Raw genomic sequence first — 27,208 nt, 5'->3', positions numbered from 1 at the left:
ATAGTCCAACACTGATGTTCTTAAGTACAGCACACTCCCATTTCTGCTACTATAGTCCAGGGGTCGGCAACCTTTGGCACCTGGCCCGTCAGGGTAAAGCCATTGGCGGGCCGGGCTGGTTTATTTATCTGGAGCGTCCACAGGCACGGAGCCCCACAGCTCACTGGCTGTGGTTCACCGTTCCTGGCCAATGGGAGCTATGGGAAGTGGTGGCTAGCACGTCCCTTGGCCCGCACCGCTTCCCACAGCTCTCATTGGCCGGGAATGGCGAACCGCGGCCAGTGGGAGCTGCGGGACTCTGTGCCTGCGGACACTCCTGATAAACAAACCGGCCTGGCCCACCAGCAGCTTTACCCTGACGGGCTGGGTGCTGAAGGATAGAATCATAGAATATCAGGGCTGGAAGGGACCTCAGGAGGTCATCTAGTCCAACTCCCTGCTCAAAGCAGGACCAATCCCCAGACAGATTTTTGCCCCAGATCCCTAAATAGCCCCTTCAAGGATTGAACTCTCAACCCTGGGTTTAGCAGGCCAATGCTCAAACCACAGAGCTATCCCCTTCCCCAACCCCTGCTATAGTCTATAGGTTGGAGTAGCCACCACAGTCTCTCCGTGTTTCTTTTGGGGTGTAGTGTGGAGGCAGATTTCATGGTTCCTCCTGTGGCTTACACCCAGCCTCAGCCCATTGCTATCCTCTGCCTCAGCCTGTGTTGGAACAATGCACCCAAAGGGTGTATCCACTGCAGTGGTGCTCCCCCACCGAGCTCTAATGTGGTGTGGAAGGCTACATGCTTATCCTCTGCACCAGGGCCACTGGTCAGAATTAAAACAACACTTTCACCATCAATGGACCTACCTGCTTTCCTTTGGGTGAATCCCCTCTGACAAGCAAGGGGCTTTGCTTGTGCAGGCAAATGTAATTTATGCAACTCTGTACCAGATTCAGCAAATCTTGTTCCTTGAGTTTAACTTAATTATGCAAAAATACAATTGTGTGTATATGTATGATTATATTAATTATAAAACTTCATAATCCTGAATTTATTTTTGAAATTACAATATAATTTTCATAAATCATTTTGGTGATTGATGTGTGTCTGCAACCAATACTCTAGAGCGTTGCTGTACTTAGTCCACAAACATTTCACATGGCTGAAACCATGCAGCCTTATTCTTTACCTCACTGAACACTTATTGCAAGATGTGTGTCATGCATCAAACACACTCTTTCTTGTATTTAATTATCATATTTACATACATGGGGTATGTTTCCCTTTTGTGAGATATACTGTAATGTCCCCAGAGGCCACTGGTTCTCTATAAATAAAATGCGACAAAGAGTCCTGTGGCACCTTATAGACTAACAGACGTTTTGGAGCATAAGCTTTCGTGGGTGAATACTCACTTCGTCAGATGCGTGACATTGGTTTTAGATTCTTCTGAAAACAGTTGTATCAATAAATACAAAAGAAAAAATATTTTCTTAATACAAAATTAATGTGCTTGCACCACTGTAAAATTCCATTTAGACATAATATAGAAAATGCCATGCCAAAAAAATGCTTCATAAGCACTCTTTACATCACTTTAGAACATTACAATTTGCAATATTACTTTTAGAATGTGAATTTGAGACTGTTTTATCTTTAGTAGATGGAGCTCAACAGGACCTTGATGAAGTCAGCCTGCTTACTGCCATTACAGTATTTATTTTGTCTACAAGTCCAGAAGTTACTACCATAGAGTGCCTTCAAAAGCATTGTATTGAGAAGTTTAAAATAGCACTTGATTCAAAAGACCCTGTAGTAAGTACTTTTCTAGCTAGAGGAGTATTTCAGTTAGAAGCATTCTAGCACATTTTCTGTTGAGCTGTTTCACTGGGCCGAACTAAAAGTGTTGATTTGAAAGAATTTTTTTTTATTCTGTCCAGTTTAGATCTATTGTATTTTAAAGTACAATTCTAAACTAGTTGGCCAGAGCTAGTGGGTCTGTGCTTTGCCTTGCTTTTAACTGTTGTTCATTAAAATATTCTGTATACAAATTAAGTATTTTCTATATTATTGTTTCACTATCTGGGAAATAAGAACTTCACACTTTGCTAAATGGGTAAGAAAGTTATCTAGTTTTGCGGACATTTCCTTAATTTTCTCTGTGCACTTATTTTAGACCTTAAGGCACTACGCTGCCAGGTCATCTGTTTTGATTCTTTATCTGTACTCTTGACAGAAACAGCACATTAGGAGGATTTTTTTCTTGTTTCTTACATGGTGGAAGTATACCACTATCACAGCAGTTCACCCTTTATCACACTGGAAGTGCAGCTGTAAAGATGATACTCCCTTGGGCTTTTGTTAATTAAATAGTAGTTCCCCAAATGTGGGCTTTATGTTGACCAATGTAAGAGTCCATCGTAAACCAGTTTTTTTTCCTCCTCCTCCTATACTGATTTATCAATCAGAAAGTCAGCTTTATTTAATTTTAATTATCAAAGTTGATGACTCAGCTGCTAGAACAAGATGGAAATATTTACTTTAAGTCTATTGCTATATGTCCAATTTTAGAAATCTCAATTTTTAGCAGGATGGCTTTCACTAATAAGAATTTCAGAAAGCCAGGTGTAATTACAAAAAAAGAAATAGTGACATAGGGTGAAATTTTCAAAAGCATCTAAGTAACTTAGGCGCCTCAGCCTTTCAAAAGTCCCATAGACACTTTGACTCCTAAGGCATTAAGCATTTTTGCAAATTTTATCCATAGTTTAATAGTGAGGTGACATTTGTATTCTAAGCCCCTGCTTTTAGTCAAGTGTAACTTTCTCCAAAAATTTCATTTTAATATAGTTAGGAAACCTAGTGGGCTCATGAGCCTAAAACTCTATTTAGACATTTTTAGTTATGAGTGCAAGATGTGTTTTATGGTTTCTTTGTTATTTGTTAAAATAATTCTAAGATACTTTCCTGACATCATTTAACTTTTCAAAGTATGTTTTACAGTTAGCTAATGATGAAAAGTTTCTCTTGCCATGTGAATTGTCAAGCTTTTGTACACTTTTTTTTCTTATGAAAGCTTTATCTTTAAAATTGTGCCAAGGCATTCTGACATGTAGTTTTAAGTGTAACTTTGTTTACATTCAGTATTGTAACTGTAACTTTTCCCCTCTAGGTACAGCTTAAGTGCTATCAGCTGCTGCTTTCCATCTTTCAATATCCCAACAGAGCTGTCTCATATCCTTACATTCATTCTTTGGCACCATCTATTGTGGGGAAATTGCAGGAAACAGAAAAAACAAAGCCTGAAAATTCTGCTGAACTGCAAGTCATTCAGGAAGGAATAAAGGCGGTAGCAGCTCTCATAGCCATTGCTGAGGAAGAGCATCGTAAGTCCCTCAATTCCAATGCCTTTTTAATGTCTTAAGTGGCTGTGGGGAATCAACTAAAACAAAATGTATTCCCCCATAATTATAATTTTGAACAAAATTTAATTATTAGTTACACTATTTAACAGTATGTCTTAGAAAAATGTTGACTTTCTTTATGTAAGCTTAGTAGTACTCATTAGGATTTGAAAACTTAAAAAAAAATTATTTGATATCTAAGTATTGTTTTTAATTTTTATAGGTGCTTATTTGGTGGCCTGCCTCCTGCCCCTCCTTATTTCCTTTCTTTTGGATGAGAATTCTTTGGGGTCAGCCACAAACTCAGCAAGAAATCTACATGAGTTTGCTTTGCAAAACGTGATGCAGATTGGTCCACAGTACTCATCAGTTTTTAAAAAAGTAATGGCTTCCTCTCCAACTATGAAAGCCAGGCTTGAATCAGCTGTAAAAGGCAATCAGGAAAGCATTAAAGTCAAGACAACACCTAAACATGCAAAGAATCCTGGGAAAAGTTCAAGCATCCAATTAAAGACCAACTTTTTCTGAAGTATCGTAAGCACTTTGATAACATTGCAAAAAAGTCCCTTTTCATTTCTAATTACAGTAGTCAGGAAGAGTTGGTTTCAGTTTTAGCTCAGTTTTGACTTGAAATCCAGATGATTTTTTAAAAACAACATTTTTAGAGATTTGCTTTCTAATAAATATAATTGACTTTTTACATTTGTCTGAGCACTCGGAGTAAAACTTATCAAAAGTAATATAAACTATATATTTGCATTAATAAAATAACAAATCTGTGAGAACTGTGCATTTCTGATATCAATACAGACAAGAAATAAGACTTAGATATATTCAGGAGCCAGCCATTCTTATTCATTAAATAAACTGAATTATTTTGGCAATACTTGTTTAAAACAAAAGTTACTGTGATTATTGATTTTTGATTTAACTGGGGCATAAATTTACTTGCTGTTCATAGTCTTTCCTAAGTCCTAATTTAACATACTGCATATATTAAATGTCCTTGTAATCCTTAAGATAAATTATTGTTGAGCTCTAATATCCAACTACATTTAAGGTAATATTGACTGCTTTAATTAAATGCTAATAAACTCTTGAGCTGTCTAAGATATAGCAATATAACCCTTGCTGTTATATCACAGCTTCACAATGCCTTTTCACTTAGGCCCCAGTTCTGCAGGAACTTGCAGTGTGGGACTAATGTGCTTACAGTTAAGGCACATGTGTAAGTGTTTGCACGACTGGTGCCTTATTGCTTGATATAAAGCCTCACTTTTCAGGATATACTTTTTGATTTCACTTTATATTATGCTAGCCAGACAGTTGAAACTTGCATATCCTGAAAAGGACAGCAGTTTTGATGCACTGTGGCTCTGATTCAGACATCTATCTGGCTGCATCTATTTCATGATTTTTAAATGATCAGGTATCTGTACATGACTCTCACTAATATACGTATCTTTTCAAGGAGGGGTGGAAGTGTTTGAAGTCTTGTGTCAAAATACAACAAACTTAAAGAAAAAGTACAAAATATACCGTAATTTTTATCAAGGAACATATTTTAATATAGTAAAAAAATCTTAACTACTAAAAATGCAATGGCTATAGAGTATTTTCTAATGTATTGCCTTTTTTTCTTTTGTGCCAGTATTAGCTCAGTAAACCAAATACTGTCAAAATGAGTATACTATTTCCTTGTTAAAAATTAGTCAAGAAAAGAAAAGCATCTGAGCTGAGAAACACACTGTGACTCAGGAAGAGCGTGATGTACTGTATTTTATTATAAGATTTGTATATAAATACTATTGTAAATTGTACAGAATTAACCATTTGACCAAAATTCTAACAATTCATTTTTCTAATTCACATAAATAAACCTAATTTTCTTCAGTGAAGTTTGTTTTTCATTTTACCTGATAGAAAGACTTGCATTAGAGTTACTTTAAAAATCTGGATTTTAATTCATTAATATTCCCAATCCATACAGTGTCCCTATCAGAACCTCTATAGACATATTTACCATAAGATGTAAAAATGCAAGTAGAATAACTCTGAATTAACAACGGCCAATGAGAGTTTAAAAAAAACTCCCTATAATGGGGTGAACAAGCCTTCTCAAGGTTATGATAGAAACACTCCTAGAGCAGCACTAACCTGTTCGTGAGGAGGAAGTGACCTTGGGGGATGCAGATTGACCCAAACTTTAGGGGCCAGGCTGTCAAAGATATTTTGGCACCCAATGGGATTTTCAAAAGCATCTAGGTGCCTAACTTCCTTAGAAACCTCTCTGCATCTTTAAGCTCCTAAATACCTTTGAAAATCTGGCCCTACAACAGGAGTTTCATGAGCACCGTGGATTGGAACACTCTCCGCCCCATCCCCTCTGTGGTGACCTATCAGACTGGCATTTGGTCGTGTCAGTCAGTCTCTCTTTTTTGAACTAGGAGAACAGAGCAGTTTGGGAAATGTAGTTTGTAGGGCAGCCATGATAATAGTTGTAGTTAGGGACAAGATATGCTGGTAAATAAGGAATATATTTGGCTACCCCATTGGGGGTTTGAGAGACATGTAATGGTTCTTTTTCCCTCTAGCCTGTTCTGTCAGTAAAGAAAAATGGTGAACAACGCAAAGAAAGCTAAATGTAGAGTCAATCATGATTATTTCATGTGTCTAAGAATTTTTACTGCACTTACTGGTGTAGTATATGAGTTCCTAGCAAAATTATCATCATAATATAAAGACCAACCAATTGTTTAGTTCCCTCCCATCTTCCCCTGAGGGAACCAAGGGATGATTTTTGTCCTCCTCTCTTATCTCTACCATCTTTCCATGTATTGTTTTTTGAAGAATTTTGTTTTCCTTGGAAAATGGTGAAATCTGCGGTCATTCTTACCGACGTCGGAGGGAATTTCTCTAGACTTAGAGCTTTTTCAGTACTGACCATCTCCTGATCTCATAAATTTCATCTTTGAAGTTGACAGTTTTATATTTCCTGAGGAAAGTAGTTGCCTAGGAAGATTATTGTTTTGGACAGCGAGGTGGGTAGAGAGGATGCTCTCTTAAATACCTTGGGCCAATTTCTTGTTTGGAGGGCCACAAAGAGTCGTTCAGACTTTGAATCTGACGTGGTATTTTATAGTGTAATGAGCGGCACACTAGGGTGATGAACTCTTGGGCTGAAGTGTTGCTGAGAAGGCAGGTTGCTGCATTTGGGATCTATATTAATACTTTCCCCCCTCCTTTAATATATAAAGGGTTGCATCTACATTTTTATTTTAAAAAAATTCTGCCTGTGCATTAACATTAACATTTTTCATAGTAATGAGGTTATGAAATTTTACATCACTGACATACTTTTCTTAAAAACAGTTTCACATATTGCATTAGCAGCAAGCAAACCTGCTAAAAGTTTTTTGTACTCGTATTCATTTCACCCTGATGCCAACCTTTTCACATAGGGAAATCAAAATATATACCTTTTTTGTATTAAAAAATATATCCAATGTTAAATTAAAATGCGTTAATAAATATTCTAAGTATATAGATATAGAAAGAGAGAGTCTGGAATATGGTATTTTAAATACTATGCCAAAGGCAAAATAATTTGCCATAATATTGACACGCTGCAGTTTTATTTGTTTAAAGTCATATTTGCCATAGTCATTTAGGAGTATCCTGCAATTTTTTGAAAGTTGTCATTAAATTTAAGCAAAGCATGCAGAACTCTGTAGTTGTCCTAATAGTCTTCACTATTTGCATGTCTAGAGTAATTAATAATCTGACTCTAATTTGGTATGCTTCAGCATGCACTTGGCTACAAACTGAGATGCCAGAAATACTTTAAGCTGTGAAGGTCAATAAAGCTCAGACTCATTTAGACTGATGCAATATCCCTCACAAAATAAGATGATTTCATGTAGAGGAGATGTAGCAGTCCTATTGGACGGGTGCACTAATTATTGAATTTTTTGTGGGGATCTCTTCACAAACAGGGCCACATGAGTGCTGATGTGGGTCACTGGGAATAGGGAGAACTGAATGAACTGTAGAATCGGAGTCATCTTGTCAACTATTTTGTAGTCATAGTAGTAATACATGACAGTAGTCGCCAGTGATCAGGCAGATATTCAGCAGAATCTGGGTGTGTGTGGCAGTGATCCCTTTTAGATATGCATGAACCACTGGCTTAAACTGTCTGCAGTCCCATCTAAGGGTATGTCTACACTACGAGAGTAGTTCGATTTTACTTAAATCCAATATGTGGAATCGATATTGCAAAGTCGAACGTGTGTGTCCACACTAAGGACGGTAATTTGACTTTGAGTCCACACTAACGGGGAAAGCGTCGACATTGGAAGCGGTGCACTGTGGGCAGCTATCCCACAGTTCCCGCAGTCCCCGCTGCCCATTGGAATTCTGGGTCGAGCCGCCAATGCCTTCTGGGTAAAAAAATGTGTCGAGGGTGTTTTTGGGTAACTGTCGTCATCCGTCTGTCACTACCGCCCTCCCTCCCTGAAAGCGCCGGCGGGAAATCAGTTCGCGCACTTTTCTGGTCAGCGACAGTGCGGACGCCATAGCACTGCGAGCATGGAGCCCGCTGCGACCATCGCTGCAGTTGTGGCCGTTGTCAACACCTTGCAGCTTATCATCCACCTTTCCCAGAGGCAGATGCGGAGAAATCGGGCGAGGAGGCTACGGCAGCGCGGTGAGGACCTGAAGTCAGAGTGGCACAGACCTGTCAGAAAGCACGGTACCCAGCGCCGAGGACATCACGGTGGCAATGGGTCATATGGATGTTGTGGAACGGCGATTCTGGGCCCGGGAAACAAGCAGGACTGGTGGGACCGCATAGTGCTGCAGGTCTGGGATGAATCACAGTGGCTGCGAAACTTTCGCATGCGGAAGGGGACTTTCATGGAACTTTGTGAGTTGCTGTCCCCTGCCCTGAAGCGCGATGACACCCGGATGCGAGCAGCCCTGACTGTCCAGAAGCGAGTAGCCATAGCCCTCTGGAAGCTTGCAACGCCAGACAGCTACCGGTCAGTCGCGAACCACTTTGGCGTGGGCAAATCTACCGTGGGGGTTGTTGTGATGCAAGTAGCCAACGCAGTCGTTGAGGTACTGCTCTCAAAGGTAGTGACCCTGGGAAACGCGCAGGTCATCATAGATGGCTTCGCCGCGATGGGATTCCCAAACTGCGGTGGGGCTATAGATGGAACTCACATCCCTATCCTGGGACCGGAGCACCAGGCCAGCCAGTACATTAACCGAAAGGGCTACTTTTCAATGGTGCTGCAAGCACTGGTGGACCATAGGGGACGTTTTACAAACATCAACGTCGGATGGCCGGGCAAGGTTCATGACGCTCGTGTTTTCAGGAACTCAGGTCTGTTTAGACGGCTGCAGGAAGGTATTTACTTCCCGGACCACAAAATAAGTCTTGGGGATGTGGAGATGCCTACAGTCATCCTCGGGGACCCAGCCTACCCGCTAATGCCCTGGCTCATGAAGCCCTATACTGGCGCCCTGGACACTGAAAAAGAACTCTTCAACTACCGGCTGAGCAAGTGCAGAATGGTGGTGGAGTGTGCTTTGGGCCGTCTCAAGGGGAGATGGAGAAGCTTACTGACTCGCTGTGATCTCAGCGAAACCAATATCCCCATTGTTATTGCAGCTATCACAATCTCTGTGAGAGCAAGGGGGAGACCTTTATGGCGGGGTGGGAGGTTGAGGCAAATAGCCTGGCTGCTGATTATGCCCAGCCTGACAGCCGGGCGATTAGAAGAGCCCAGCGGGACGCGCTGTGCATCCGGGAGGCTTTGAAAGCTAGGTTCCACAGTGAGCAGGGTAACCTGTGACTTTTCAGTTTGTGTACAGAGAAGCTGAACCTGCCCCCGTTTCTTTACCTACTAAATCTTCAGTATCCTCTCCATTTACATACCCCGTTCCCCCCCTTCCAAAACACGTTTAAAAATAAAATGACTTGAATTTTGTTAATGAACACCTTTTTCTTTATTACTGTTTTCGCGGGAAAGTTTTGAACCTGGGACGCAGACTGTGGTGGGGAGCGGGTGTAGTGTAGTGATGCAAATGATGCTTCTAAACTCCAGGAATGACAGGCTCCGCAGTGGTGGACTGGTGGTTTCAACGGAGCCTGCCACCCCTCCTGTTCGGGACTGTGTGTGGGGGGGGGCTATGTGACTTTGTGGCAGGGGGAGGACGGTTACAGATCCCCTGCTGTGTGGCTCTGTGATCCAGGATAAGGACCGCTGCATAAGATCTCTAACTGCCCTCCCCCGCCACAAAGTCACAGAGCACCCCCCACAGAACACTAAAACCACCTCCCAGACTGACCAGGGTAACTAGTGACTGCAATGTGTCTGTGCCCTGCTGCTGTCCTGTCCAATTACCAACCCCCTTCCCCCCCTTCAGACAGACTCTCCTCTAAAGAACATGATGGAAACAGTAATGAACAGAAACGTATTTTTTATTAACAACTACACATGAAACTGGGGGGTGAAACTTGGACGGGGGCTTGGGTGAGGCGGGAAGGAAAGGACTTTTCAAATTTTGGGGAATGAGAGCCTTCTGGTGCTTGAGCAGTCTGCAGGGGTGGAGTGAGAGTTTTCACGGACTCTGCCGCCCCTCCTTCTTTGGACTTTGGGTGAGGGGGGTATGGGACTTGGTGGCGGGGGAGGGCGGTTACAGATAGACTGCAGCGGGGCTCTGTCCTCCTGCCTCCGGTCCTGCAGAACATCCACAAGGCGCCGGAGCGTCTCCGTTTGCTCCCGCATTAGTCCAAGCAGCGTTTGAGTCGCCTGCTGGTCTTCCTGCCGCCGCCACTCCTCCCGTTCCATGTGTGCTCGTTGCATTTGGGACAAGTTCTCCCTCCGCTGTGTCTGCTGGGCTGCCTGGGCTCGGGAGCAGCCCATAAGTTCGGAGAACATGTCCTCCCGTGTCCTCTTCTTCCTACGCCTCATCTGCGCTAGCCTCTGGGTGTGTGACGCCAGGCTAGGTTGTGATACATTCGCAGGTGTGGGAATGGGAAAAAGGGAGTGAATTCCTCAGAAAGATAAATTTCGTTGTGAACAAAGAACATAGTCTTTCTCTGTGAAGAAGACCATGCACAGCACCTATCACATGCGCACTCAGGACAAGGTCGAATTTTCGGCCCTCGCATTCAGTGCCTGGGGTCTTGCAGTGCAGATCAGAGAAGCGGGGCAGGACACCGGAATTTGTGTAGCAGGCCGACATGGTAAGCCGTATACTTGTGGCTGCTTAAAACTTTGATAGTTGCACTGGCCTCCTTTCACATTGAAAGCAATGCCAGTCCCTGCTGCCAGCAATCCGGCAAGCATGAACTCTGCCCCTGTCCCACCCCCTCGCGGCTGTCCCAGGGAAAGATCCCTGTATGCTGCCCCTCTCCCGCCTCCACCGCGTGGCTGTAAACCGCCGGTTACAGTTCTGTAAAGGAACAGGCAAGCAGTCCCAATACTAACATTCCCCTACCTAATTCAAAGCAGGTCATCATGAGCGACATCACTCTGATGAGGATTTCCGAGACGGAAAAAGAAAGGATGCTTCGGGAAAGCCTGCAAAGACCAGGGCTGTATGCCGCCTTGCTCTGCAGGGCAATGATCCCGGAGTACTTGCTTCTCTCCTGGCACGGAAATGTTTCCTACTACGGAGGACCCAATAAGGCCGCTCTCCGCAGGAACCTGATGCAAAGGCTTTCCAATTACCTCCAGGAGAGCTTCGTGGAGATGTCAATGGAGGATTTCAGCTCTATCCCCGGACATATAGACCGGATTTTACTGTAGCTGTACTGGCAGGGACTAAACAGTAGAACTGCTTGGGCAGAACAATCATGCTACACCGGACATTGTTTGATTTTTTTAAGTAGTTGCACTGCCAGGGAGTGAACAGTTAAGGGCATAGGGCAAAGTAATCATGAAAAACCCATTCTTAATATTCCTGTTCTGTTAAAAATAAATGTTTACATGTTTAAAACACTTACTGCCTGATCCTTCCCCTGATTCTGTGTCCGGGTTAACGGCTGGGGACGGTTGGTAGGGGATCTCTGTAAGTGTGATGAAGAGATCCTGGCTGTCGGGGAAATCAGCGTTGTAAGCGCTGTCGACTGCCTCGTCGTCCTCATCTCCTTCCTCATCTTCCCCGTCCGCTACCATGTCCGAGGAACCGGCCGTCGACAATATCCCATCCTCAGAGTCCACGGTCAGTGGTGGGGTAGTGGTGGCGGCCGCACCTAGGATGGAATGCAGTGCCTCGTAGAAACGGGATGTCTGGGGCTGGGATCCGGAGCGTCCGTTTGCCTCTTTGGTCTTCTGGTAGCCTTGTCTCAGCTCCTTGATTTTCACGCGGCGCTGCGTTGCATCCCGGCTGTATCCTCTCTCTGCCATGGCTTTAGAGAACTTCTCATAGATCTTTGCATTCCGTCTTTTGGAGCGCAGCTCGGAAAGCACGGACTCATCGCCCTACACAACGATCAGATCCAAGACTTCCCAATCAGTCCATGCTGGGGCCCTCTTTCTAGTCTGAGATTGCACGGCCATCTCTGCTGGAGAGCTCTGCATCGTTGCCAGTGCTGCTGAGCTCACCACGATGTCCAAACAGGAAATGAGATTCAAACTGCCCAGACAGGAAAAGGAATTCAAATTTTCCCGGGGCTTTTCCTGTGTGGCTGGTCAGAGCATCCGAGCTCGGACTGCTGTCCAGAGCGTCAACAGAGTGGTGCACTGTGGGATAGCTCCCGGAGCTATTAGCGTCGATTTCCATCCACACCTAGCCTAATTCGACATGGCCATGTCGAATTTAGCGTTACTCCCCTCGTTGGGGAGGAGTACAGAAGTCGAATTTAAGAGACCTCTATGTTGAACTAAATAGCTTCGTGGTGTGGACGGGTGCAGAGTTAATTCGATGTAACGGCGCTAAATTCGACGAACTCCTAGTGTAGACCAGGCCTAAAACTCCATTCCTAATATATTTTTTTAAACTTTATTTTAATTGTTTATATATAAAATAGAAATACATAATGAAACAAAACATATATAAATGCATGCATAAAATGGAATTAACATAAAACAATTCAACATTCATTATTAAACAAAAAGTAAAAACAAACCTGAACCTGTAGAGGTCAGGCAGGGTACAACGTATTAAAGTGACTAAATGGATAAATAAATGAGAACATAACCTATTAGTATCAGGGACTAATGTATACTAAACTACAAAAGTATGCAATAGTTTCATGTGTGACCAGACATTCTCATATTTTTCCAAACGTTTCTATTTAGACAGTCCTTTTTTTCACTTACTGCAGTAGTAGAAAGCTCACTAAGCCAGTCTGTGTACTCTAATTTAGAATGCGAGGCAAAACTTGTTTGGCAATGATGCCTTCTGCTTCCTGAAATGTAGCTTTAGTCTTATAGCAGATCACATTATGGGCTTTCTAATAAAAGGCTTTTATACAACAAATGTGCAGTGTGAGTTGCTGGTTTAGATCCAGCTGAACCTAAACCAGTCAATGCACTTTCTTAAACAGTTTTAAAATGTTCTAACAAACAGTCTGAACTTTTCCTCTGGTGAAAAGTTGGTGGCTGGGACATGGAACCTTAGTGAGATGAGAAAATTGGAAAAAATTATGCAGAAGACCCCTAGAAAACGAATAGTGTTCAATATTCTCAAGATGTATATTATCCTTATTATCCTTTCATTTGATACCCCAAAAACAGAATTCAAATATCCCCCAAGGGTTTTCCTGCAAAACAGCCCACCTGTTATAACCAATCTATTCTCATCAGGTGTGGGTCTGCAAGGGGGCTAAGGAATATCTTGGAGGATACAGATAGAGCTCTCCAATAAGTGATTGACAAGTAATATATTTTCCAAAACAAAGCATCCTTTCTTGGTGCAAACACAAATCCCTACACACAAGCTAAAAGCACCCAAACTGCAACAGCATACGGTTAAGATCATCCTAAGTGGCTGCTCCCTGCTTCAGCTGATCAGTCTTCCAAAGGTTGCTGACAACTTCTGGTAATAGTTCTTAGATGTTCTTTAGGTCAAGTCTCATCTCGCTCTGGTCTCTGTCTCTTCTTGGTCTTCTTCCTCTCGGTCAGTGACAGACTTCTCCTCCTCCTCCACCCACTCCCGCTTCTCTTCCAAATCTGCACAGACACGCCCCTAGAACTCCGACCAGGGGTATTCTGGACTTCTGGACACTACAGTGCTAATAAGCGATGGTCACATAAACACCACTCTATACTGGAAACCTACTGACCGCTATACTTACCTATATGCCTCCAGCTTTCATCCAGACCACATCACACGATCCATTGTCTACAGCCAAGCTCTAAGATACAACTGCATTTGCTCCAACCCCTCAGACAAACACCTACAAGATCTCTATCAAGCATTCTTACAACTACAATACCCACATGCTGAAGTGAAGAAACAGATTGACAGAGCCAGAAGAGTACCCAGAAGTCACCAACTACAGGACAGGCCCAACAAATAAAGTAACAGAATGCCACTAGCCGTCACCTTCAGCCCCCAACTAAAACCTCTCCAGTGCATCATCAAGGATCTATAACCTATCCTGAAGGACGATCCCTCACTCTCACAGATCTTGGGAGACAGGCCAGTCCTCGCTTACAGACAGCCCCCCAACCTGAAGCAAATACTCACCAGCAACCACACACCGCACAACAAAAACACTAACCCAGGAACCTATCCTTGCAACAAACCCCGTTGCCAACTCTGTCCACATATCTATTCAGGGGACACCATCATAGGACCTAATCACATCAGCCACACTATCAGAGGCTCATTCACCTGCTCGTTCACATCTACCAATGTGATATATGCCATCATGTGCCAGCAATGCCCCTCTGCCATGTACATTGGCCAAACCGGACAGTCTCTATGCAAAAGAATAAATGGACACACATCAGACGTCAAGAATTATAACATTCAAAAACCAGTCAGAGAATACTTCAACCTCCCTGGTCACTCGATTACAGACCTCAAAGCCGCAATACTCCAACAAAAAAACTTCAAAAACAGACTCCAACGAGAAACTGCAGAATTGGAATTAATTTGCAAACTGGACACCATTAAATTAGGCTTGAATAAAGACTGGGAGTGGATGGGTCATTATACAAAGTAAAACCTATTTCCCCATGCTAATTTTTTCCCCTACTGTTACTCACACCTTCTTGTTAACTGTTGGAAATGGGCCATCCTGATTATCACTACAAAAGTTTTTTTTTCTCCTGCTGACTATATCCCACCTTTACTGATTACTCTCATTATAGTTAGTATGGCAACACCCATTTTTTCATGTCTTCTGTGTATATATATCTTCCTACTGTATTTTCCACTGCATGCATCCGATGAAGTGGGTTTTAGCCCACGAAAGCTTATGCTCAAATAAATGTGTTAGTCTCTAAGGTGCCGCAAGTACTCCTCATTCTTTTTACCTGCTTCTGTGTCTCTGACACACTCTATTCAACAGGCTTGACTGACAGTTGTTTTGCTTGCATCTTTCTGTCAGCACTCTGCCTGTGCCACATCGCAACATTGTTTCTAATATAGCCAAATTCATGATCAACAATTACCTCACCACCACTTTTCCCTGCCAGTTTCTGCCCCTGCCAATTTCAGAGTTGCGACCAGTCAGCCTCCAGCTAACCGTGGGATGGTACCTTAGTGATGTGCTTGCCTAACTCAAAATGGAGGCAAGGAAACAAAATGGAGTCACTCAAGATCTCCAGTATCACCTTGGACAGAGAGTATCATAAAAAGGCAGATTTGCTGTCTTGTAACTTGAATTTAGTGCTACTTGGCTGCTGTTTACTGAGGCCCCAGTCCTGAAAACAGTTACTTTATATCCTTAACTTTATAGATTCATAGACTCTAGGACTGGAAGGGATCTCGAGAGGTCATCGAGTACAGTCCCCTGCCCTCATGGCAGGACCAAATACTGCCTAGACCATCCCTGATAGACACTTATCTAACCTACTCTTAAATATCTTCAGAGATGGAGATTCCACAACCTCCCTAGGCAATTTATTCCAATGTTTAACCACCCTGACAGTTAGGAATTTTGAGCACAAGTAGTTCTATTGAGGCTTGATTATTCCATTTGGCAAGTGAAACTCTTCTTAAAACTCAAGAAATTAAGAGAAAAGTTGTTACAATTGCTAGGGCAGTTCTTAAAAATATACACAGTAAAATCAAATTTAAACTGCCCTTGCTCTGCATTTTATACAACCATGTGCTTAAAAGCTAACTTTTAATGCATCTATTCCCCTCTCCTCAGTAACCTCCTAATCTATTGCCATAGAAATTTACTAAAACACAGGATTGCAGTTCAATTATCTGGAGACTAATTATAACAAAGGCTTTGATTATGTCACGGAATCCATGACTTCCACAGACGACCTTGGCATTTTCTACCATTTTTTCCCCTAGCTGCTGGGCGGTGGGGGTCCCCGGAGCGCCCAGACTCTGTGGGCTGCAGAGGGACCCCAGAACTCCCAGCCCTGTGGGCGGTGGGAGGACCCCAGAGCTCCCAGCCACTGCGAGAAGCAGGGAGAACCTCGCTGTGTGTGCTGGACCTTCCTCCCTCCCCATTTTGTCAGGGATATTTTTAGTAAAAAATCAGAGACAGGTCACGGGCTTCTGTGAATTTTTGTTTATTGCACGTGACCTGTCTGTGATTTTTTGTTACTAAAAATATCTGTGACAAAATCTGAGCCTTAATTATAACACGTGATTCCTACTTACAGGTTCAACCCAAGCTATTTAATAATGGGCTATAGCTACAGGTACATCTATAAAAGTGGAAAAGGCATTTGCCATGATGTATGATAAATATGCAAGAGACCAGGTAAAACGTAAGCATGTAACTTCAAAATTCAACTATATAGTTACGTAATAGCGAGTAAAGAAAGATTTGATGTCCAATAGAACCTCAGAGTTACGAACACCTCGGGAATGGAGGTTGTTCGTAACTCTGAAATGTTTGTAACTGAACAAAGCATTATGGTTGTTCTTTCAAAAGTTTACAACTGAACATTGACTTAATACAGCTTTGAAACTTTACTATGCAGAAGAAAAATGCTGCTTTTAACCATCTTAATTTGAAGGAACAAGCCCAGAAACCGTTTCCTTACTTTGTCAAATCTTTTTTTTAAACTTTCCCTTTATAGTTTTAGTAGTTTACATTTAACATAGTACTGTACAGTATTTGCTGTTTTCCCTCTCTGCTGCCTGATTGCATATTTCTGGTTCCAAATGAGATGTGTGGTTGACCGGTCAGTTCGTAACTCTGGTGTTCCTAACTCTGAGGTTCTACTGTATTTAATTTATCTTCTAGTTTGCAAGTCCCAAAGACTGTAAGGTTGCCAATGTTAGGCTTAGACCCTTTGCACAATGTTATATAGATTTTTCTCCCTCTGTTTGATGTACAGTTTGTTAGTATTTTCTACTTCAATATTCTGCATCGGATTCTAGGAAGTCAGTGTAACCTATTACATATAAAAGCATATGGGAAAATGGTATCTAAAAATAGGGTTCATGTTTCTTCTAAAGTATCAGAGGGGTGGCCGTGTTAGTCTGTATCCTCAAAAACAGGTGGCACCTTAAAGACTAACAAATTTATTTGGGCATAAGCTTTCGTGGGTAAAAAACCCACTTCTTCAGATGCAACCCGCATACAACTTCGCTCCCATTGAAATCAGTGATAAAGCCTCATAGCCCCAGTCACATGAAGTGTTGAACACTTTCAAGTTTCATACACACAAGGGAAGTTGTGGCACCCCACAGGACCAAGTCCTATATTCTAGAATGTGGAATTTAGTCTTACGACCCTCTGTTCTCTCATATCCTGGTAGCAACATGGCTACAACAACACTGCATATAAGAAGTGGAAGAGATTTAGTCTCAGTTTAAAATCAAGATGGATTGAAACATTATTTTACCTCACTAATGATAATAGATTCAGCTTCTTACCAACAAAAAATCCTTCAGACACAGATTCCCTTAATGCCAGCACTGATGGAAGAAAACAGATTGACATGAGTGCCAGACACAGCAAAGCACTATCACAACATGCAAATTACTTACATGTGCCAATGTGTCCTGATAATACACAGAAAAGCCTATTATATCTATTTATATATGTTGGGGAATTTGAGGATGAAGGGAATCTGTGTCTGAAGGATTTTGTTGGTAAGAAGCTGAATCTATTATCGTTAGTGAGGTAAAAAATGATTCAATCCGTCTTGATTTTAAGGTACTACATATTATATCCTCAATCACAGTATCTACCTATAAAAGATTAGTAGGATTTTTAAATCTGTTTTCAAACTGAGACTAAATCTCTTCCACTTCTTATATGCAATGTTGTTGTAGCCATGTTGATACCAGGATATGAGAGAGAGAAGGTGGGTAAGGTAATATATTTTATTGGACCAACTTATGTTGGTGACAGAGAAAAACTTTGGAGCTTACACAGAGCTTGTTAATCATATCACTGACATTACAGCGTGCTTTGGATAGGGATACTTTGCTTTTTGAGAGTCTTAGCTGATACCAGTACAGAGTATTGTTACTATTTATTATGACATCCGAGGAAGTGTTTGATTATAGGACTGTTCGGTGCATTTTCTACATTCAGCCTCTCAGTTCTGAAAAAGAACAATAGATATTTGTCCAAGAGGATTTGAAGCATTTCTGTTGGAAGTATACCCCAAAGATTCTGGATCCTGAAACACTTATCCTGGTTTACAAGTAAAAATGTGAATGCTATATAATTTGAAAATACAATTTCTGTACAGCCTTTAACTCTCATTCCATCCCACATGAAATATATGATAAAACATCAGGAGAACAAGATAGTCACTGACACATCCATATTTTCTGTAAAACTTGACTAAATGAGGATTTAAGGGATAACCTTGGTGGCAGTATTTGAATTGTTTATGTAAGCAGAGTCAGGATGAGCTCTACCCTGACATCTGGTGGTGAATTATGGCGAGTGTGGAAAAGAACTCCAGGGGCTGATCTTGTTTGCATAGGCACACCCACTCGCCTGGCATGAAACACAACAACTGAAAATGGTTACTTTGGCTGGTGTGGGATCCCCAGTTTCTTTATTATTGGGGCGGGAAGAATAAAGTTTTGTTACCCTGATTCTGTGAATCAAGGCCAGTGGAACTGTTGTGTGACAGAAGGACTGAGTGAGTCCCTCACCATTACCTAAGTAGCACTTGCTTGACAAGGGGCATGGGTTACAAAACCCAGTGAATTGAGAGAGGATGGGGACAGGTATTTGTACTTGATGGTATGGGCCCCCTCTGAGGGTTTGAAACACCAATTGCACCGCCTCCTCTCTCCACTGTTGAATGTCAGAGCTAACTTTGATTCCCTTAGGAGTCTAGTTACAGGCTGCGGAACTGAATTCACTTTGGGCCAATGGTGCACCAGCACTGGGGCTCCCCTACTATACTATGAGCTGAAATCACTAAGAGCTGAAATCACAAAAGAGCTGATGTTATTAAGAGCTGAAATCACAAAAGAGCTGACGTTATTAAGAGCTGAAATCACTGAGTGCTGTGTTAACTAGTTGGGGAGCCTGAAGCTATATTGCTCAGCAGCTGGCGGAGCAATTTGTGGGGACGACTGGAGGAGCAGCGAGCGGCGTGGAGCCTTGCGGGGCCGGTTGGAGTGGCCTAAGGAACGGCGAGCGGAGCTGTTTGCGGGGACGGCTGGAACGGCTCACAGGTCGGTGAGCGGAGCGGAGTGGAGCGGAGCAGCTTGTACAGCGGAGCAGTTTGTGGGATGGCAGGAAAGTGGACTGGCTCGTGGTAAAGGCTGCGGCGGAACCCCCACGGAGAAACAGACGGCTGGCCAGCCTCGGATCACGTAAGGTGCCCCTTAACACCCTGCGTGCCCCCCCCTTTTACTCTGGGACTGCACTGACCAGGGACAGAGACTTTGGGGGTTGTTGGACTTTTGGGACTTTGGGTGGTTGCTGGACCCAAGGGACTTTGGGTGGTTGCTGGACCCAAGAGACTTTGGGGGTGTCGGACTTTGGGGACTCTGGGTGATTTTTGGTTTGCTGGATTCAAGAACCAAAGGGAAAGGACACAGCCCAATTTGCTGGGGTGGGTTTTGCTCATGGTTTGTGTTGTGAATCCTGTTTGTGGTGTTTTTTTCCAATTTTATGCTGATGTCGTTTACCTCATGTTATTAAACACTTTCTGCTACACTCAGACTCCGTGCTTGCGAGAGGGGAAGTATTGCCTCTTAGAGGTACCCAGGGGGGGTGGTATGTAATTGTCCCAGGTCACTGGGTGGGGGCTCGAGCCGGTTTTGCATTGTGTTATTGAAACTGAACCCCTAGATACAGAACCCGGCCCTTGTTGCTGCCAACTAGATGGGCAGAAGGGTTACATTTATCTAAAATTTCTGTTTGAGTCAGATACTGTACAACTGTGTGCAGAAAAACTCACTCATGTTTCACTGTATTTCACCATATCGCTTTAGCAAGTGAGCAGCTGTGATTGAAATGGTCACATTGCCCAAACTATAAATAACATTTTTCTGCTTTTGTCCAAATTTTTCAAATCATTCTATCTGAAACCCTGTTGATTGAACAGCGGTATCCTGTGGCATGTGTGTTCACCTACTCTGGCAACACAAAATGGAGGATTTTGGAACAGACTTACTAGCTTAGCTTAGCAGTCGTCTGTAGTGCCATGGGGGAGACCTGGGTGTGACTTGCTGTGGTAGTGAGTTTACAGTAAATGTTCAGTTTACAGGGGAATCCAACTGTATTAGTATGGTCAAGGGGAGGAGGGAAAGAGAGCGTGTTTCCTGTCACATTTTCCATTCACTCCTGTTCTGAGGCCAGCCAATCTAGGAGTATGTTGCTGTTCCTAAGGCAATGGTTGCAGCAGCCTCATTTGAAGAGTTGCTTAGAAATGCACCATGTTCTCTGGTGCCAGCCAGCCTAACTTAGATGATGAAAAACAAAGTGAGGCTCTGAGCCCAAAGGGTTTCCTGCCTTCTATCTTGATTTTCCACCATGACACCGGGGAGGAGAGAGGATGTATCACTAACCCAGCAGACATAGGAAGAGAGGAGTAGTATGAATAGAAAAATTGTCATTCACATCTGCACTACAGAAGTGCTCCCTAGCTGAAGAGGGCTGAAGCTAGGGAGCAAAATGGGCAGCGACTACTTTTAAGCTACCTATCTGGCTTCTCTTCATGTTCTTGGAGCAGCTACTCAGCCAGGGTGCCTGGTCTCTGCTTCTATCACATAGGAAGCTTAGAAAAACAAATTAGGTGCCTGGCACTGCAAATGGGAATACTTAAAGAATTTTAACTTGATCTCAATCTATTCATGCCTTTGGTGCTGTTTTCCTCTTCTGATTCACAGGAACTACTTACCACACTCCTCTTGAATTTCCTTCGTTGTGATGACCATTCTGTAGCCTCCCTTAAAGGCCAGACACAATGTGATCAACTTAAATATTAACCACTTAGGATCTTCTGTCAACAGAGGTAGACTCAAGGTGTGATATGCCAATAACATTGCATTATCTCTCTCTACAGTAATGCCATTAACTTGTCTCATCATTGTAAGGATGGGCAGACCAATTGTTGATCACCAAATTAGCAAGTAGGTAAACAATACAAAACAATCAAGGCTAATGTACGAGGAAATGGGTTGTTTGAATTTGTTGACAAATTGATTTAGTTTAAATATTTTATATGTAGTTTAGGAGTTGGATGTGCAGGTGGAGTTTATCCTCCCGATGGATGATAAGAGCGCGGGCAGGGATGCATGCATCCCGGAGATGAATGCATGGCTGTGCAGATAGTGTCAACAGGAAGCCTTCGGCTTCCTTGACCATGGGATGCAGTTACAGGAAGGAGAACTGCTGGGAAGAGATGGGGTCCACCTGACCAACAAGGGGAGGAGCATCTTCAGACACAGACTTGCCAACCCAGTGAGGAGGGCTTCAAACTAGGTTCAAAAAGGGCAAGTGATGAAAGCCCACAGGTAAGTATAAAAAAGATGACCATAAAAGAGGGCTAGAAGTTGAAGGGGAAATGGAAACTTATATTAGGGCCATAGAAGAACCAAGAGGGAAAATAGTGGGGGAATCTGTTCAACATCTTAGCTGTCTATACACAAATGTGAGGAGTATGATGAATGAACAGGAAGAACTGGAAGTCTTAGCATCAAAGCTAAATTATGACTTAACTGGCATCATTAAGAGTTGTTGGGATAAATGACTGGAATATTGGTATAGAGGGTATAGTTCAGGAAGGGCAGGCAGGAGAAAAAAGGGAGTTTAGGTGCAAGTGGTCATGAAATGACCATTTTCATGATTCTAATGAAGGGAAGAAGTGAGAGCAGCGGAATAAGGACAATGGACTTCAAAAAAGCAAATGTCAACAAATTCAGGGAAGAGGTAGGTAAAGTCCCCTGGGAAGAAAATCTAAGGGAAAAAGCAGTTCAGGAGAGCTGGCAGTTTCTTAAAGAAACAATATTAAATGCACAGCAGCAAACTATCCTCATGTGAAGGAAAGATAGGAAGAATAGTGAGAAGCCAATATTGCTCCATCAGGAACTCTTTATGACCTGAAAAGCAAAAAGGAATCCTACAAAAAGTGGAAACATGGACAAATTGCTAAGGATGGGTTGCACAAATATGCAGGGACAAAATCAGAAAGGCTAAGGCACAAAATGAATTACACCTAGCAAGGACATAATAAGCGATAAGAGGTTTCATAAATACATTAGGAGCAGGAGAAAGATGAAGGAAAGTGTAGGTTCTCCACTGAGCAGGGAAGGAAAGCTAACAACTGATGACATCAAGAAGGTTAATGTGTTAAATGCCTCTTTTATTTCAGTCTTCTTTTAGTTCTCCCAGCACTCTAAAAAAAACTACCTCCATTAGGGGCATAGCTCCCAGCGCTGGTGCACTGTCTACACTGGCACATTACAGCACTGAAACTTGCTGTGCTCAGGGGGGTGTTTTTTCACACCCCTGAATGAGAAAGTTGCAGTGCTGTAAAGTGCCAGTGTAAACAAGCCCTAATATTAACAGCAAGGGGAAAGGCAGACCAGACAGAATAGGGAAAGAAGAGGTTAAAGAATATTTAGATAAGTTAGATGTATTAAAGCTGGCAGGGCCTGACTAAATTCATCCTAGGATATTTAAGGAACTAGCTGAAGCAATCTAGGAAGTATGGAACCATTAGAGATTATCTTTGATGAACTTATGGAAGATGGGTGAGGTCCCAGAGGCTGGAGAAAGGCAAACATAGTACTCTAAACAGGAGAACAAAGACCCAGGGAATCATAGACCAGTCAAACTAACTTTGATACCTGGAAAAATACTAGAACAAATTATTAAACAATCAATTTGTGAGCACCTACAGGTAATAAAGAATTAAGTAACAGTCAATACGGATTTGTCAAGAACAAATCATGCCAAACAAACTTAATTTTCTCTTTGACAACATAACTGAGGCCTAGAGGATAGTGGGGGAAGCAGTATACGTCATATCTTTATTTTAATAAGGCTTTTGACACAGTCCCAGGTGATATTTTCATAAGCAAACTATGGAAATGTGGTTTTGACAAAATTACTATATTGTGGGTGTACAAGTGGTTGAAAGACTATATTAAACGAATATTTATCAGTGTTCACTGTCAAACTGAGAGGACGTATTTAGTGGGGACCAGCAGGGGTCTGTTTTGAGTCCAATACCATTCAATATGTCAATTAATGATTGAATAATGGAGTGGAGGGTATGCTTACAAAATCTGTGTATGACACTAAGGTGGAAGGCATAGCAAGCACTTTGTCTAACAAAATTAGAATTTAAAATGACCTTAACAAATTGGAGACTAGTGAAATCAACAAGATAAAATTCAATAAAAACAAGTGCAAAGTACTTCATTCAGGAAGGAAAAATCAAATGCACAACTACAAAATGGGGAGTAACTGGCTAACCACACTGTTAGGCAATAATACTGCAGAAAAGAATCTGGGAGAGGGTTATAGTGGATCACAAATTGAATATGAGTCAACAATGTGATGCAGTTGTGAAAAGGGCTAATATTCTTGGGTGTGTTATAAGCAGTGGTATATGTAAATCATGGGAGGTAATTGTCCCACTGTACTTAGCACTGGTGAGGCCTCAGCTAGAGTACTGTCCATCTGTAGGCACCACACTTTAGCAAAGATGTGGATGAATTGGAGACAGTCCGGAGGAGAACAACAAAAATGATAAAAGGTTTAGAAAACATGACCAATGAGGAAAGATTAAATAAACAGGGCATGTTTAGTCTTGAGAAAAGAAGCCTGAGGGTGGACCTGATAAGTCTTCAAATATGGTAAGGGCTGTTATAAAGAAGACTGTGATCAATTGTTCTCCATGAATTCAGTGACTCTCAGGACCCTTCTCTGAGTCAGCTGCACACTTCAAAGGCACTAATTCAATATATAATGTATATTTCACCTATCTGAAATTTTGCACCCATTAAACTATCTGCTCTCTTTTGTGATTATAAATGATAGCTCATGCCAACAGGAGTGCATTTAATACAAATCTCTTTGTTTTTAATCCCCATCTGTGATTCAAGCTCACGGCAACAGAGAGTAAAGCATCACTAAACTAAAGCAGGAAGTATTAGTACATTGAACCACTTTGCTGGCTGCTGCTATCTACAGAAAGCTGCTTAAATTTGGTACAGAAATAAGAAAAAAAATTAGCATTGGGGTTCAACACTGCTGTATATTGGATTCAGTCACATGCCCAATATACAGAAGTATACCATCTTAAAATATCTAATTTTATTAAGATAAGTGTGCTGTGGACATCATATTATATATTTCTAATCAAGAGTAAGGAGCATGCAAAATAGTAAATGTGGCACAGTGGTACATGTGTGCAGCCATTTTCAAATTCTCTTGTTCTGTGACACTGGAGTGGGTATAAATCCCAGGATCCTGTTTCCTACTCTGTTAATCAAGAGGAAAAGCAGATAGAGCTACAGTCTTTGTCTCTCATTGTCTTTATTATTTAAAACAGGATATCCCGCTCCTACTGCATAGTTCTTGTTAAAGTATACATAAGGTGGCTGACCCTGTACACAGAAGTCTCATCTTTCTGGTGCCTTGGGAGGAAGTCTAAAATCTTCTAATTCTCTATACGGGCCAACAGATACACACAAACTGAAACCCTGCTGATTTAATTACTGGAATTGCACAGGTCAATGGGATTACACTGGTGTAACTGAGGGAACAATTTAGCTCTAGAAGCCCTCTCATGACTACTTTCTCAGGAGCTTTGCAGGCAGCAGGAAGTAATAATAATAGGTAATGTTGGGCGACATTAATAATAGGTGGCATTAGTAGCCCCCATTTTATATATATATAATATTGGGCTGGATTCTGGATGTAATTTACTACCTGAGAACTAATGGAGAGGGACTATTGAGGATGGAGTGGAACCCACCTCTGGGTGCCTTTGTTTATCTTCTCCCACCCTTTGTCTTGCTTGTCTATTTAGATTGTAAGCTGTCTGGGGCAACGACTGTCTCTCATGATGGCTTTGTACAGTGACTAGTGCAATGGAGCACTGATCTTAGTTGGGTCTCTTGGTGCTACTATAATATAAATAATGCATAATAATAATTCTCTGACAATTTTCCATGGTGTATGATCCTTTAGGGGCCATAGCCCAGTGGCATAAGATGCAGCAGCCTCCAGGGTTTTCTCACACATGCAGGGCCATGACCTTCAGAATCAGGCAGCTGTCCTATACAAAAGCATTTCTTGAAGGTGAAACTCTCTGAGGAATAATTCTAACTCAACAAAATAAGTTTTTACAAATATTCCAAAGGTCAAGCATTGCTGAATTCACAAATGCAATATAGTCCTTTTTGAACATGTGGTTAACATGTAGAACTTCTCCATCAAAATAGCTATAATACATCTGTAACAAACACTATTACTTTGCTGCAAGGGGACATTGCTTTTTTCCCCAATAAGCAAATTAAAAACATATAACCGCACTGTTAGTTCTTTGTGTTCCCACAGCTCCAAATATGAACAAATGAGGATTCTAGCTAGACATGTTATACTCAGGTCTCTGGAAAGGAACTGTATTCCTGCATAAAAGGGGAACATATGCCACAACCACTAATAGCCAAACATTTACTGGAGCTAGACCAGAAACAAAATGCCAGATCCAAGCACTGATGAACTTCAGAATAGTTTGGATCTAGGTTTGACATAAAAAGCTAAAACCCATTAAGAAAAATTATTTCTAAAACTTTGCAAAGTGATGTTTTTTTAGACTGTTTGGTCCAAATCTTAACAGCGGGTCGTATGCATTGGGACAAATTCCCTGCTGGTGTAAATTGGTAGGTTCTCTTTTACTTCATTGGAGCAGGAATGTGGACATAAACACACAATTCTTAGTCATGTTAATAAGTTACCTGTGTACACTCCGAGCACAATATTGAGCAATGTTTTCACAAAAGTGCATCTGAAAACAAAAACTCAGATGAGATTATGTTCACCAACATGGATGATTAACTGAATCTACAATGTACTATAAAGCTTGCACTGTATATACACTACACTATAAAAGCATGTATGAAATGTCTGAATCACAAAATAATACTACTGTATCATCATAACTATCCAATGACTCCATAAAAATTGGACACGGATTAAAAGCCTAGCCACAGCAATTTGGGTTAGGAGCTAGGTTTTATTTTTAACTTCTCTGAAGCCAACCTCATTTTTTCATTTGTTGATTATATTCAAGATGTTTTGCATTGGTCCTTACCTTAGAAGAACTGAAATTCAAATTGTCAAATTTGCAAGGGGCCAGCTATGCAGTGTGTGACACACCCACTGTATCCACGAAACTACATGTTTGTAGGCACTAATCAGTTACTTCCAGAAAAAGCATAATGTAGGGTGTTACAAGCACAATAGTGCCACCCACATTTTGTGCCACTCAATTGGCATTTGGGTCTGAAACTCACCCTTGGGCGTCAAAACATATTTGCTGAAACTGTTCAGCATGGTCAAAAATATGTTAATAAACATGCCCTACTATCTCTTAGTTAGGATTATAAATCACACTAGCCATCTTAAACATGTTTAAACTATATTAGACTGAAGTGCTTTTTAAACAGCATTTAAAATCTCTTTGACAAATAGACTGACCCCAATGTGGACAGGGCATAAATATTTTTATAATGTGACCACTTATGAATGAATGAATTTTAAAACACACAGTACACATGTATTTCCTTGCAGTACTATACCTTGCAATTTGAAATCTATTGTTGACATACATACATAGGTTGCTCTTTTGCACCTTTCCCACTGCATCCCCACCGAGGTAGATCTTCTTTTACAACCAGTCCACGTTGAGGGAAACATACTGAGATTAGAACCAGTTGAATTTTTTTATTCTAAGCCTGTTTTTAATGGCAAATGACCTTTTTTCAAAACTGAAAATTTTTATTTCCTTTCTTCCAAAATGTTCTAGTTTTTAGTTGATTTTGAAATTTCAATTTTTTAAATGTTCATTGTTTTGTTTTCCCACTGCACGGTGCTGCCAGACAGGCAATGGCCTGGTCAACGATGCTGACTGGAGCTGCCAGGATCCCTTTTTGACTGGGTGTTCCGGTACAAAACCAGACACCTGGTCACCCTAACAGCAGCAGCCTTTT

General features: G+C 41.8%; 1 protein-coding gene and 1 long non-coding RNA gene across 2 annotated transcripts in view; one reads left to right on the top strand and one right to left on the bottom strand.

Annotated features, from left to right (window-relative positions):
* The window catches only part of HEATR5A (HEAT repeat containing 5A), a 111,476-nt gene extending 106,189 nt beyond the window's left edge, over positions 1–5,287 (top strand). Inside the window, exons 33-35 of the mRNA XM_029911453.1 lie at positions 1,651–1,805; positions 3,163–3,376; positions 3,618–5,287. Of these exons, the coding sequence (XP_029767313.1) occupies positions 1,651–1,805; positions 3,163–3,376; positions 3,618–3,922 (674 nt within the window). The 3' untranslated portion in view covers positions 3,923–5,287. The remainder of the gene's footprint in view (positions 1–1,650; positions 1,806–3,162; positions 3,377–3,617) is intronic.
* Positions 1–27,208, bottom strand: part of LOC112103994 — a 45,496-nt gene that overhangs the window by 12,683 nt on the left and 5,605 nt on the right. The window lies entirely within an intron of this gene.

The sequence above is a fragment of the Terrapene carolina genome, unplaced genomic scaffold (genome assembly GCF_002925995.2).
Source record: "Terrapene carolina triunguis isolate 2854851 unplaced genomic scaffold, T_m_triunguis-2.0 Scaffold96, whole genome shotgun sequence".
NCBI classification, from domain to species: Eukaryota; Metazoa; Chordata; order Testudines; family Emydidae; genus Terrapene; species Terrapene triunguis.
Note: the sequence above shows the minus strand (reverse complement) of the source record. Positions and strands in the feature narration are given on the sequence as shown.